Source organism: Euprymna scolopes, chromosome 34, assembly GCF_053919585.1.
Source record: "Euprymna scolopes isolate OS-2025 chromosome 34, ASM5391958v1, whole genome shotgun sequence".
Taxonomy (NCBI): Eukaryota; Metazoa; Mollusca; class Cephalopoda; order Sepiida; family Sepiolidae; genus Euprymna; species Euprymna scolopes.
In genome coordinates this window covers 51,685,530-51,697,960 of record NC_136515.1, presented here as the reverse complement: position 1 = coordinate 51,697,960, position 12,431 = coordinate 51,685,530, and the positions used below count along the sequence as shown (strand labels likewise).

The 12,431-nt window shown below is 31.0% G+C and overlaps 1 protein-coding gene across 1 annotated transcript in view; it reads right to left on the bottom strand.

The window, feature by feature from the left end:
• Nucleotides 1-12,431, bottom strand: part of LOC145259199 (2-hydroxyacyl-CoA lyase 2-like) — a 110,766-nt gene that overhangs the window by 45,578 nt on the left and 52,757 nt on the right. The window contains exons 8-10 of the mRNA XM_080117028.1: nt 4,944-5,044; nt 3,340-3,449; nt 360-483 (exon numbers count right to left, since the gene is read on the bottom strand). Coding sequence (XP_079973154.1) covers nt 360-483; nt 3,340-3,449; nt 4,944-5,044 — 335 coding nt within the window. The remainder of the gene's footprint in view (nt 1-359; nt 484-3,339; nt 3,450-4,943; nt 5,045-12,431) is intronic.

The window sequence follows — 12,431 nt, the reverse complement described above, 5'->3', positions numbered from 1 at the left end:
TGAGAGGTAAAAATTTTTTTAACTTTGACACCAATTTTAACTTCTTAACATTTGTTTTGGGCTTAAATCAAGTGGAAAAGTTTGATCCATGTCCAAGTAACCTACATCTAAAATTTCAAGTGTTTAAACACAAAATCGGTGGAGTTTAGTAGAGTTTTCAAAGGGCAATCGTTGAACTTTGACCCCTTGACAGCCAAATCTCTGGCTGAAAACCGATTAAAAAGATTTTCCCAAATCTCAATAGTCTTTATGTCAAATCTCGAGTCTGTAGACTGAAAATTGACAGAGTAATTTGGTATGGAAATGTACACACACAAACAATTTCAATTATATAGATCATCTAGTTCCGATGAATTTACCTGCAAGAATAATAAGGTCCGCTTCCTTGAGAGCATCTCTACGTTGTTGCCGCATCTGTATTGGGCTTTTCTTTCCCAAAAGTCCACGAGACATTCCACCCAGGAAACATGGGACACCAATACTCTACAATGGGAAACAGAATATAAAAAATAAAACACTTAAGTTGTTTGTCAGTCTGTCTAGTTTTTATGTTGTCCCTAACTATATATATATATATATATATATATATATATATATATATGAACAAATGATTAATAAAACATGTTAAAAGACATCTTGAAAAAGAGTTAAAAACATATTTAATTTTAAAAAGGAAGCACAAGATAAGTGGATAGTCCTTAATCCGCGGAGTTTCAAAGAAATACTCTCCTTCTCATCAGAGGGCAGGAATTAGCAAAATGCGGGATCGGATTTTGCATGTAAAAGTATTTAATGAAACTACAAGTAAGTCACAGATCTTACTTGATTAAAAAAAAAGGGTGAGGTAAGGGGAGTAGGAGGTATAAAAGAAAAATGATAAAAAGATTTCACATGAATCGATAGTCCGGTGAAGGGTAAAAAATCCAAGAATGGTAAAATCCAAACATGGTCGAATTAAAAACTTCCAATCCAACAGGTAAGTTCCGAATGGTCTAAAATGATCCAAAAGGCAGAATTCCTTGGAAAAAAATCACAAATAGAATGAGTTCCAAATCATTAAAAGAAAAGTTCAAATGTGCACAGAAAAAGCACAATATATATATATATATATATATATATATATATATATATACACTAGCAAACATACCCGTCATTGACTGGGTACAGAAAATGAACTCTGATTTATGAAAAGGAAGGGTTGTAAAGAGATAGCTTCGAATTTGGGGGTATCAAAACCAAAGCAAAATATGATGAAAGTAAAAATAAAATACATAAACCCCATAATTTATTATACCATACCTGTTCACTTATCACAATATTCTGTGGATTTATATTAAAAAACCTTCTAAACTTTGTGACATATTTCCATTCTATGGAGGTCATGCGCGAACGAACAGCCCATAATTTTATTATACAATATTTCTTCAAACTGAAACATAATTATCAAAGTATACTTATGCAGATAGATATGAAAAGTCTTTATTAAAGTTTGTTCCTATTTCCATCCTATGGAGGCCAGGCGCGAATGCAGACCCCACAATTTTATTATAACATCTCTATTTAAGTTAAAACATACTTATCAAAGTATTATTATGTACATCTATATCAAAAACACTTGTAAACGTTTTTTTTTTAATTTTTTAATTCCATACTTTGTGGACCAGGCACATATGCAGAATCCACAATTTTAATGAATCATTATTATGCCAGATTAAACATACCCATTCCTGTGTCTCGATACATCTTCTATCATTATATGTGATTAGTTTTCTATAATAGGCAACCATATAGGAGGCTATTCGTGACCAGCCACACACACACAGATTTCAGCTTTATATTATAGATATATGTATATATGTGTGAGGTGCCTTCAATAAGCTTCCAGACTTTTATGTACAGGCATTTAAAATTGTTGTAGATTCTTGAAAATTCACTGTGTTATTGTTATACATCTTATAAGATGACTGGCCATTTTTTATAATTTAAAATTCAAATGGGTAGCTACAGCAGGAATTGGAATACACTCTACTAAAGCCTGATTGTCACAGTTGGTGAATTTCGAAAATGCATCTGGACATGAGGACACTTCATAAGAATGATATGCAATAAAATTGTTTTAAACTTGGAAAAAATGCCACAGAAATGTATGGAATGCTTCAGACTGCTTTTGGACCATCTTGCTTGAATCAAACATCAGTTCTTGAGTGGCATAAGAGATTCAAGAAAGGCAGGGAGTCTGTTAGGGATGATGAGAGGTGTGGGAGGAGTAAAGAAGTCAGAACACCAGAGTTGATTAGCCAAATAAAGAATTTCATAGGTAGGTGGAAATTTTTTATTTTGTCAATCAATCAGGTTCGTTGTGCATTTATTAAGGCAATGAGTGCGCAGTTTGATGTCAGTGTTGGAACTACACACAATTATTTGCAAGGAACTGAAGATGTGGAAGATTTGCGCAAAGTTTGTCCCAACAGTGCTCAGAGAAGATTAGAAAGAAAGACGTTGTCATGACAGCAAGATGGGCATCATGGAAAATTTCCAATTCTGTTTTGAATTACCGATTCCAATTCTGAAATCATCTATAGAAATAGAATTCCATATTTTTGGAGAGGGGGGGGTGGGGATAGGTAATGATTTAACAATCCTCATCTACTTTTAAATGTAGATACAAATTTCTGTTTAATTTGACAAACCTCTTAATATTTCCTCTTTATGTATTGTATCCAAGATAAACCCATTGTAAGATTTTCAATTATATTTGAGATTTATACCATTTTTTTTTTCTTCATTTTTTTTTTATTATTTACTGCGCCTGCAAAGAATGTGTACTTGTTAACAGCAATTTCCGTTACTCTTTTATCTGTCTCTAAATCTAAGCAAAAATTCCATGAGTAGATTTCTTTTCCCCTAAAACTGCTCATCTGTGAAACACAATACTACGGAGCTTCTTTACAGATGACTATAACATGGCCGTTTTCAAGTCCAACATAAACAAGTTCTTAAAGAGCCATCCTCTAAAATAACTTATTAAATTTTCATTATGCGAACTATTAATTCTTTATCAATCAATGGCCTCCCATTAACACCATTTTTACATTTTTTTTTTTTATCTGGCTATTTTTTCCAGTGGCATTTTTATCTAAATTTATTATTATGGCTTCTCATCGGTGGAACACATCATGAAATTGCTTCCCTGAGGGCTACAACATGGTCACGTTCCATTCATTTGCTTTATTAAATATCAAAAAATAATAAGCGACATATTTCATGGAGGAGTGATTATATTGAAGCATTGAATACAAATAAAAAAAAATTTAATGTGAACAGAAATAAGTGAATTACCTCAAGGGCAGTACGGAGATTTTCAGCTGGAATTGGAGGCAAGGTCACCTGACTGCCAAGGAGGAACACAGGTTTTTTGGCTTTAGACAACAATTCTACACATTTCTGAACTGAAATAAAAGAATAGAGAAATTTAAATGATTGAAAAATATATGATACACATAAAAAAATATATATATATAACATGATAGAAAACTAGCAGGACCTGTGGAAATTCCACAGGGGACCCATTCATATTAAATATATTGACGTTGGCATTCTGTAGATGTTCAGTGTAAATGGAAACGCTCTGATATTATTGTAGCTCTTTTGTTAAAACTGCAAAAGTATTTATCTAAGCTAGCAGAGACACCCGGCGTAGCCTGGTCATAAAGTATGCATAAATATGATATTCTAATTCTTGTAGATTTCGGATATATTATAATAGAGTTAATGTTCTATCGATTTTTATATATTATAAAGTTGCGATTTAAAAATAAAAAAATATGACTGCATTAGCTGAAACTGAAACTAAAATGTATTAAAAAATACATATATATATATATATAGTGGAGATGGTAATTAATAAAAATTGAAGAAAGTGCTCAATACTGTTGTAGAGCAAATATGCATTTTATTTTTTTTCTGTAAAAGTCTGAGGACGCTACAGACGGCCAAAAAAACGGCCGTGTAGCCGAAACAATAATGTAACTTAACAGAAAGATACGGTAATAAGAAATAAGACATATATATATATAACTACTTCATTTAATCACATAAATTAATATACAAAAGTATAAATATATGCGTAAACTTTAAGTATTTACTTCAACAGTGCTCAATACGCAGGTAGAGCTAGGTAGTAAGTTATATATGGTGATCAGCCTACATAGAATATTCCGCGTTTCATCCACGCTAGGATTCATCAGGCTTACAATTCTTGCATAAGCCTGATGAATCTTAGCGTGGATGAAACTCAGAATATTCTGTATAGCTTAATCACCATCCATATATATTTTATAACTTATATATATATATATATATATATATATATATATATATATATATTTAACCAGAGTTCCTCCAGCTACAATCGAAACCTAAACCAAAACTTATGAAAAATTCTTGATAAAATTATTTATAAAAAAAAGATTACTGGATTGCTATCAGCTATAATCGAAACTGAAACCAAAACTTGTGAAGAATTCTTAATAAAATTATTTATAAAAAAAAGATTACTGGAGTGCTATCAGCTATAATCGAAACCAAAACCAAAACTTATGAAAAATTCTTAGTAAAATCATTTATAAAAAAATTAGATGACTTATGTGCCATCAGTCATAATCAAAACTGAAACCAAAACTTATGAAGAATTCTTGGTAAAATTATTTATTACAAGAGGTGGAAGTCCATAACAATTCGGATGAAACAACAACTATGAAGATGAGGATAACAGTCCACAAATAAGTAAATAAATATAATATCTAAATTCTAGAAATATGCCACCCTGGTAATGCTGGATCAATCAACAAAAATATGCCACCCCAGTAATGCTGGATCAATCAACAAAATAAAAGCATTAGAGTATTGAAGTAGTATTAAAGTAATATTAAAATAGTACAGACCTTGAGCACTAGTTGGTAACGGAATGTTCACTTGGAGAGGACTTGTATCTCTCTCTTCAAAAGCTCCTGAAAATAAATTGTTCAGATGATTCTGCAAATACCTAGAAAAGAAACACAAGAAACGCATATAAACAACTTGCGGTTGCCTAAATTTTCTACAACAACACCCGATTACTAACTACCAGCCTCCAAACAGTCGAATCAAGAAAATAATTTGCTGGATTATCTAGATTCTTCTTATACATAGCCTGATATTTTGATTATAGATTATTACTTTGTGTTTTGACGTTTCTGAAAGGCGTGTAAGGTGGGGGGTGGGGGGGTCGTATTGGATGTCAGATGGTGAAGTAATTGTGACACAGCCTGGATCTTTTTCACTAACTGAGTGACTTTTTCTTTGTGATGATTTTATTTATAAAAGTATTCTTTTCTTACTGGATTGTTTAATATTTCTTTTGTCTATTGTTTTAACCTTTGACCGATATCCTCTCACATATTTCTGGATCAAATTATGCTTTCTGTTAGACAATGGTGGAAAATCCCATATTTTTCACATCTTTCCATGTGTGTGTGTGTGTGTGTGTGTGTGTGTGTGTGTGTGTGTGTGTGTGTGTGTGTGTGTGTGTGTGTAAATCGCCAAATGATTTTTCTTCCTGGGGTTGCCTGCCAATATCTAACATGAATTACTTATGTCATCTATCCTGTTTTGGCTGACAGAATGAACGCATGCTACTCCAATGGATTGAATGAAGTGTTCCATTTAAAATTGCAGATTTATGACTTTGATAAAAGGCACTTGAAGAAGGTTGGAGATTACAAAAAAAAAAAAAGTAAAAATAACACTTAAGAAATAGAACAGCAGTTTGAATGGCCTAAATGATACAAAATAGCAGGACTTGTGAAAATTGCACAGAATGAGAAATATATTTAATCAACAAATATATTTCAATAAAGTTGGTAGCACAAAAAATTAGGTTTTGGACAGAAAAAGCAATAACATGCAACAAATGTTTGTTTTTGTTTTTTTTACACGGTGATCACCACTTATCAAGGCCCGGAAGCCACTCAGGGATAAGGGTTATTGCAAGTACAGTACGTTAGTGTGGAGATTTAATGAAGTGTTTACTTAAGAGGGTGGTTCATTAGGAATTTGTTAACGTTGGATTTGAAGACATCCAAGTTGTAGTCAGGTGGGAAGCAGGCAGACGGAACAGAGTTCCACAGGCGTGCAGTTCTAAGAAAGAAGCTTTGTTCAGGGAATCCACGTTTTGATTTAGGCACAGATAAAGAGTGGGGGAAATTTTTCACAGTGGATTCAGCTAGACGGGTGTTTTTCGTGAAAGATTGGCGAGGGGGGGACCAGAGATTGGAGTTCAGACATGTAAGTTTATTATAAAAATAGTGTCGATTGTATTTTAAATATAGAACTGATACAAACGAGGCTACATAAAAGGAAAGTCACTCTCATATTCTTGTCCAGAGTTGCCAGTTTGACTTTTTTAAAGACCAAATTTTGTGAATTTAGCCTTTTTTGAAGTAGTTTGACCTTCAAAAATTGTATTTGCTCTTTTTCAAAGGATAACATACGAACTAACAAATCTCATCTCCAAAATTTAGAAATGATGATTATGCATAATTTGAATCAGACGTAACTTAGTGTACAATCGGCTTTGTTCGGAACATAATGTCAACTGCCGAGCGTCACTAATTATTAAAGCGTAACAAACATTACTCAAAAAAATACTGGAGGAAACATGTAAATATAATAAATATAATAAAACATGTAAATATAATAAAATTAAAATATAATAAAATATAATAAATATAATAAAACATGTAAATATAATAAAATTAAAATATAATAAAATATAATAAATATAATAAAACATGTAAATATAATAAAATTAAAATATAATAAAATATAATAAATATAATAAAACATGTAAATATAATAAAATTAAAATATAATAAAATATAATAAATATAATAAACATGTAAATATAATAAAATTAAAATATAATAAAATATAATAAATATAATAAAACATGTAAATATAATAAAATTAAAATATAATAAAATATAATAAATATAATAAAACATGTAAATATAATAAAATTAAAATATAATAAAATATAATAAATATAATAAAACATGTAAATATAATAAAATTAAAATATAATAAAATATAATAAATATAATAAAACATGTAAATATAATAAAATTAAAATATAATAAAATATAATAAATATAATAAACATGTAAATATAATAAAATTAAAATATAATAAAATATAATAAATATAATAAAACATGTAAATATAATAAAATATAATAAATATAATAAAACATGTAAATATAATAAAATATAATAAATATAATAAAAATGTAAATATAATAAAATTAAATATAATAAAATATAATAAATATAATAAAAATGTAAATATAATAAAATTAAATATAATAAAATATAATAAATATAATAAAAATGTAAATATAATAAAATTAAAATATAATAAAATATAATAAATATAATAAAACATGTAAATATAATAAAATTAAAATATAATAAAATATAATAAATATAATAAAACATGTAAATATAATAAAATTAAAATATAATAAAATATAATAAATATAATAAAACATGTAAATATAATAAAATTAAAATATAATAAAATATAATAAATATAATAAAACATGTAAATATAATAAAATATAATAAATATAATAAAACATGTAAATATAATAAAATGTAAATATAATAAAATTAAATATAATAAAATTAAAATATGATAAAATATAATAAATATAATAAAACATGTAAATATAATAAAATTAAATATAATAAAATTAAATATAATAAAATTAAATATAATAAAAATGTAAATATAATAAAAATGTAAATATAATAAAACATGTAAATATAATAAAAATTAACAAAAAAAAAAATTTTTTAAATGACCTACCGTAACAATTTGTTTTATTTTTTTTAATAAATAAATGTTTTTACTGGAAAAAACAAAACAAGTAAGTTGTATTTAACTTTTTCCTTTTTTTTTTTTCCCCCCCGTCCAAAAGAAAAGTTCTAAATGAAACAGATAAGACTTTTTTTTTGTAAATTTTCTTTTCAAGAAAAGTTGTCGATTAAGCAAATTTTTTTTGTGCTTTTGATAATAATTATTTTGGTAAACAAACTCTTTCTTTTTAACAGAAAGGTTTATAAAGAAACATTTTCGCTTTGTATTTTAAATATAGAACCAACACAAATTAGGACACATCAAAGAGAAGTCACTCTCATATTCTTGTCCAGGGGTATGTTGTGTAATGGGAACCATATTACTGTACAGGATATATGTGTGTAATGGAGTACCATATCACCATGCAGGGATATGTCCTTGACTTGTGAAGAAGAGTTCATTCTGATGTGTATACGTGTCCCTATTTACTATGCCTCCCCACAAGACAGAGTTAGACACCAGGGTCGTTTTTGAATGTAGAGAAAAGGTACAAAAATAAAAATTGTCTCAGTCGTGAAGGATTTCTCCTCCACCGAAAGAGAACAAGACATAGAAGTGCAGCATCTGAAGAACAGATACTACACTTTGATCTTGACCAAAAGGCCAAGGATATTTTGGATATATCTTATTTTCATGCAGCGTTGATCTTGGTTCACATGGAAATCATCTTGTTCTTGGAGGGGAAGCTGGAATCTGTTTGTAAGAATATGCATTCACTTCAAAGAATGCTGGTCGTATTTTATATAGATTTTATTCACTTTCCAGGTGTCAATCGCAGAAGAATGGAAAATAAATATCTTTGCTTGAGTGGGTGATTCTAGGTCTCCATTCTAAGACACGTCAGCTACATCTCCGGTGAAGGGCGAACGATCTGTTAAACCGTCCGCCCTTCTTAACGTCTAAATTCCAACTCTAATTATTCTTTTCAGTTGACTAGAACCATGTGACCTACACGTACTTCCGTCAGCTGATCAGATGCTTCCGCTAAACTTGTCTATGATATGGTTTTATTATATTTTGACAGTTTTTTATCGACATTCTTCATATCCATCTCTTGTTTATCTCTCCAGTTAGATTGATAGATAGATAGGTAGGTAGGTAGGTAGGTAGATAGATAGGTACGTAGGTAGGTAGATAGATCGAGATGGATATATACAGAAATAGATAGATAACTAGATAGATAGATAGATCGACAGACAGATAAATAACTAACAAATATTTTCTTGTGTTCGACCTACTACATAACACAGGATTACCAGTTTGGCTTTTTTAAGGCCAAATTTCATGAATTTAGCCTTTTTTTGTAGCAGTTTGACCTTCAAAAATTGTTATGTGCTCTTTTTCAAAGGATAACGTATGAACTAACTAAGGAAGGAACTAGTAGAATATTATATAGATTATCAAATCTCATTTCCAAAATTCAGGCGCATATAATAAATGATGTTATGTTTAACAGAAGCTTTTTATTTTAAGTGCATATGTTTTTACAAAAAAGACATTTTTACTGAAAAGAAAATTAATAGAGGATGATTCTTATGGTTACACTAGTAGAACAATTTAGGCTTCAAATAACCAAATAAATAAAGCAAAAACATATTTTAAAGAGAAGCTTTTTGAATTTTTTGTACATGCGTTTCAACAAAACATGATGACTGGTAAAAACTGAAGAGGGGATGATTCTTATGATGGAGGATGATTAATTCTGGACTGTGAAGGGTGGTGCATGTGGAACAGCAGGCTTCAATCACAAAATTGTTGAAGGTTCAATCCTCAGTAGAGGCAACACTAAAATTACAATTACAAATTATTTAAGACTTCTACCCGGTCATAGCTGACGGAACGAGATCATGCTACTCTGTTCCGTCTGCCTGCTTCCCACCGGACTACAACTTGGATGTCTTCAAGTCCAACGTTAACAAATTCCTAATGAACCGCCCCCTTAAGTAAACACTTCAGCAAATCTCCACACTAACGTAATGTACTTGCAATAACCCTTATCCCTGAGTGGCTTCCGGGCCTTGATATGTGGTGATCACTGTGTAAAAAAAAAAAAAAAAAAAAAAAAAACCTTACATGGTTTAAATAAAGGGTCCTATTCTAAATTCCTTGCAGATTCCCGAGTTCAACAGAAAAGTCTCCAAGTTCGACAAGACACATCTGAAGAAGGTTGGAGATTACTCTTAAAAATCAGTGATCTGTTGGAGTTGTCTCTCTTGGACCGCATGAAGAATTACTTCCATTTGTTTGTATATATGATTGTGATCACTTGTATTCTATCTCTTCGTCTCAAAATGTAAATAAAAGCAGACATCTCTTTCGTGTCTGTGTGTTGAATGAAAATATGTTTACATGTTAAAATTTTGTTGAGGTTGGTTTGAGTTCTACAGTGTGAATCCTATTTAAAGCAAACAAGGTATGTTTTATTGGATTCTTAAATCTAATAATCAACTAATCGACTGAAATGTTGCGCAAATAACACTCAAGAAGAGTAGTCCGAAAAATGCAAATAATACAAATAAACAAACCTCATCTCAAACATTCAGAAATGTGATGTTTTCGAAAGCAATTTACTTTTTCAAGTCACTTATTTTCATATTAAGTACAAAAAATGTTTGCTGTAATCTATTTTAAAATTCTAATTCTTTGATACAAACTAAAACAATTATTTTCATTTAATAAATGGTCAGATGTTTTATTTATTGCTCAGTAAAAATAGCAGCATTAAAAATGGAAATAGTCAAAATGGCAAAAGTGAATAAATAGGTAAAAATGGCACATTAATAATGGCACATTAACAATGGCAATTTAGGACTGTTCAAGAAGGCTAAATCTATATATCTATATATCTATAAAAGTGAACGTGTCTGTGTGTGTGTACATTTCCCTACGAAATAACTGTCAATTTTAAGTCTACAGACTCGAAATTTGATATACAGGGTACTGAGATTTTGGAAAAAGTCTTTGTGATCGGTTTTCGGCCAGAAATTTGGCTGTTAAGGAGTCAAAGTTCAGCAATTTAACTTTTGAGAACTCTACCAAACTCCTCTGACAATTTTGGGTCCAAACACTTGAAATTTTAGGTATAGGTTCCTTGGACATGGATCTAACTTAATAACTTGATTTGAGCCCAAAACAATAAATTTAAAGAGGTCATAAAAAGGGGTCGAAGTTTAAAAAATTGACCGCTTTTTTTTTTTTTTTTTGGCTCAACATACACCTCCAAACACCCGGGCAACACCGAGCTGAAATGCTAGTATATCTATAAAAGTGAAAGTGTCTGTCTGTGTATGTGTGTGTGTCTGTGTACATTTCCCTACACAATAACTGTCAATTTTCTGTCTACAGACTCGAAATTTGATACACAGGGTAATGAGATTTGGGAAAATCTTTCTAATCCATTTTCAGTCAGAAATTTGGCTGTTAAGGGGTCAAAGTTCAATGATTTAAACTTTGAGAACTTTACTAAACTCCTATGCTAATTTTAGGTATAAACAACCCTCTTCCTGACCTACATCAATGACCTCCCTAAACACATACTTAAATCATTCGTTGACATCTATGCTGATGACACGACCATCTACGGAAACACATCAAAGGCTGTAAATGACAAAATTCTCTCTGATTCTCTCACCTCTAATCTCGAGCGCATGGTTCAGTGGAGGAAGATGTGGCTGGTTACCTTTAATGCATCCAAAACCAAACTCCTATCCTTACATCATCAACGCTCTGATCCCCATCTGGCATCAATTGTGATGGATGGCTCTCGTCTGGGTGAGGCCTCGTGTTTTGACAAGCTTCTGGGTTTGACCTTTACTCCTGATCTGAAATGGAACACGTACATCAAGTCTGTTGCCAAGGTCGCTGGAAAGATGGTGGAATCCTTCTACCGCTCCAGAAGATATCTCACTACTGATGCAATTCTCTATCTATATAAAAGCTAAGTACGTCCAAGGATGGAATACTGTTGCCATATCTGGGCAGGAGCTGCTAAAAACAGCCTATCCTGCCTTGACAGAGTACAAAATAGACTTTGTGGCTTAGTGGGGGATGCCCTTTTCTCTACCCTGCAACCTCTCTCCTACAGAAGAGACGTTGCGAGCCTATCCTTGTTTTATTGTTATTTCCATGGCAGGTGCTGGTCTGAACTCCAATCTCTGGTTCCCCCTCGTCAATCTTTCACGAAAAACACCCGTCTAGCTGAATCCACTGTGAAAAATTTCCCCCACTCTTTATCTGTGCCTAAATAAAAACGCGGATTCCATGAACAAAGCTTCTTTCTTAGAACTGCACGCCTGTGGAACTCTGTTCCGTCTGCCTGCTTCCCTCTGGACTACAACTTGGATGTCTTCAAGTCCAATGTTAACAAATTCCTAATGAACCACCCCCTTAATTAAACACTTCATCAAATCTCCACACTAACGTAATGTACTTGCAATAACCCTTATCTCAGAGTGGCTTCTGGGCCTTGATAA